The sequence below is a fragment of the Ipomoea nil genome, unplaced genomic scaffold (assembly GCF_001879475.1).
Source record: "Ipomoea nil cultivar Tokyo-kokei standard unplaced genomic scaffold, Asagao_1.1 scaffold2662, whole genome shotgun sequence".
Taxonomy (NCBI): Eukaryota; Viridiplantae; Streptophyta; class Magnoliopsida; order Solanales; family Convolvulaceae; genus Ipomoea; species Ipomoea nil.
The window spans coordinates 1,748,564-1,751,427 of NW_017619090.1; the positions used below are offsets into that span (position 1 = coordinate 1,748,564).

At 38.6% G+C, this 2,864-nt stretch overlaps 1 protein-coding gene across 1 annotated transcript; it reads left to right on the forward strand.

The window, feature by feature from the left end:
- The first annotated feature begins 252 nt into the window (after positions 1-252).
- LOC109154920 lies at positions 253-2,223 on the forward strand. Its single transcript, XM_019302659.1, has 2 exons — positions 253-877; positions 1,046-2,223. Exons 1-2 carry the CDS (start codon positions 253-255, stop codon positions 2,221-2,223), a joined length of 1,803 nt encoding a protein of 600 aa, XP_019158204.1.
- The last annotated feature ends 641 nt before the right edge of the window (positions 2,224-2,864 follow it).

Here is a 2,864-nt window from a genome sequence, read left to right on the forward strand (position 1 = left end):
AAACAAAATGGATATACAAAAAAAGAAAAAAAAAAAAAAAAAAAAAAAAAAAAAAAAAAAAAAAAAAAAAAAAAAAACAACCATGAACCCGTTTTCTATGACCCAAATTAACACACCCGGCTCCAGTTGAAATCCCTCACACAGATCGCTCATCTGCTCCACACACCACCATCCACGATCACCACCACTATCGCCATCCACGACCACCACCATTGTCGAACACCTTCTTCACCACTCACCAATCACAGAACCATGAAGAAAGCAAGAGCCTCCAAAATGCTGAAGGTGAAGAAATCATCTCGTCGGCCTCCACGACGAGGAACCCCCGTCATCAACAAGAATCTCCCACTCAATCATCCACAACACTCCGAAGATATAATCATGGATCCAATACCAATCACGCAAATACCATTCGAGGACATCTACCCACCACCAGGTAACCCATCTCTGCCCCTCGAATCATCCTTAACTGAGAACCCACAATTAGAGTCTCCCTCGGACCCAAATGCAGAAGAAGAACCTACTGGTTCAGAGGGTATCTTTGGGGAGTTAATAGTCGACCTAGACCAAATCACACACCAACAAGGTGAAGATTTATTGACACATGAAAAAACCCCTGCCAGTGAGGAAGAAATTAGAAAATCAGAGTCTAACCCAGAGATTAGGGTTACGAATTCAGACACAATTGACAGTTTTGAAAAGGAGCTAGATGAAATCCCTACCGAAGTAAGAATAGATGATCATGAAACAGCCCCAAATCTCACCCCAAGTAACCTAGATGACCAACCATCAAAAGGAGATAATCCTGATGAAATTCTAAGAAAAAGAAGAAGAGTGGATCCGTATGAAGGAGCTGACCCCAGAGCTAAAAGGCCATGTAATTTTCCAATCTCTGTGGGACCCCCAAGAAGGACCCCTAACATCCCACCTCCAAGAATGACAAGGACTGCCAAAAGAAAATAAAAAGAAACTGATGATGACTGGGAAAACAGTAAAGAAAACAAGAATGAAAGGTCTAAAAAGCCCTAGAAAAATGCCTCAAAAGACCAGGGCAAGTCACAAAGGAAATACACATCAAAGGAAAAGGGAAAACAAACAGCAGAGATTGATGTTGAAACCACACTTCCAACATCCGATCTGCTACCACCTCTCAACAACCAATTCCAAGATAAAGCCTCAAACAATCTGTGGCACAAAATCTCACTACGAAAAATCATCCATCAAAAATTGGTCAGTCTGGAGAATCTCAAAGATGGAGAACACATCATAGAATTCCTGATTCAAGGAAGATTACTAGACATAGTCACAAAGATTGAACCTTTTGAAGAAAAGATGATCCATGGATTCTATTGCAATCTCAAAGGAGAATCATCAGTCCCATCAAGCCCTTTGTATGGAAAAGTATATCTAAGAGAAAAATACTATGATTCTTCCCCCGATGTTATAAATGCCAGTTACAACACCCTTAAACAAGATGATCAGTTCAACCACAATGGGGACATCATAGCTCAGGAGATCACAGCTGGAAATGTAGTTCTTGAAAAGAAGAATATTAAAGCTGCCTGTTTGACAAGCAAATATGCCATTCTACAAAAAATATCTCTGTCAAACTGGATGCCCTCCTTACATGAAAACACTGTGAAATGGAGCTTGGCAGAATTGTTATACAAAGTAGGGAAAAAGGTCAAAATCAACTATGGAGAACTGGTTCATCAACAAGTCATAAACCTAGCTGAAAACAAATCTCCCAAGGCCTCTCTAATCTTTCCAAACCTAATTCAAACCATCCTCACCAGACAAGGTCTAAAGACTACCAAGAAAAAGCTCCAACCAATCAAAGCTCTGAATGTGTCTGTTAAACTGAAAAAGGGATCTCATCAAAATGACCTGAGAACCACAAATCCAGAAGATGACCCCATGAACAATGAAATCCTTCGAAAATACTTCCAGAAAAGACTCAATGAACTGAACACATCTGAAAAGAATATAAAACAGAGACAATTGAAAATCCAGGAAGAAAAAGTTGAAGTACTCAAATGGCTGACAGCCTTAGGAGGAAATAATGAAGAAGAATCTGATCGGGAGGCTAAAAAATCTCAAGGAGTAGATGCTGATGAAGAAAAATCTGAAGGGGAGATTGAAAAGTCCCAAGAAGAAGATGCTGATGCAGAAGATCAAGAAGAAGAGAGTCAAGGAGAAGAACAGGGTATTGAAACCCCATAAAATTTGTCATATGTTTTTGTCAAAAACAGGGGGAGATATATATCATGACTGCTGATCTGCTGATATGTTGCTGCTGATATTGATCTGCTGATATGCTGCTACTGATATTTTGATACTTTGCTGCTGCTGATATGATATTTTGTTACTGATGCATGTTCTTTTTTTGAATTCTGTCTAGCTATTTTTGACTAGCTATTTTTTATGCTAATGCTACTGAGATATTCTCTTTTGAATTCTGTCCAGCTGCTAAGTGGGATATGTTCCTTTTAAGATCAAACAGAATATTTTTTTTTTGTTCTGTCTAGCTACTAAGCAGCATGCTGATGTGACTATGTTCATTATTTGAAGTTCTGCCTAGGCTACTAATCTTTGGACTGTCTAGCTTAGAGTCTTGACTCTATCACCAGTTACTTCAAACCAAAACTGACACCTGAAGTTTGTGAAAAGCAGACAACTAGACAACAAGAACTAAGGGGGAGAAATTTCAAGAAAATCATGAATCAATGTTTTTGCCAAAAATATTGACAAAGGGGGAGATTGTTGAATAAAGTCTTGTCAAGAATATTATTGGCAAAAGGATAATTGAAGATAAAGTTCAATTATCTCCTAGTCAAACTACAAGTATCATTCAAATCCTAATC

Excerpts from the sequence above, each read along its gene's own strand:
- LOC109154920 (XM_019302659.1), top strand. The coding sequence starts at position 253 with ATGAAGAAAGCAAGAGCCTCCAAAATGCTGAAGGTGAAGAAATCATCT. Across the intron at positions 878-1,045 it reads CCCCAGAGCTAAAAGGCCAT|ACCAGGGCAAGTCACAAAGG; the intron begins GTAATTTTCCAA and ends ATGCCTCAAAAG.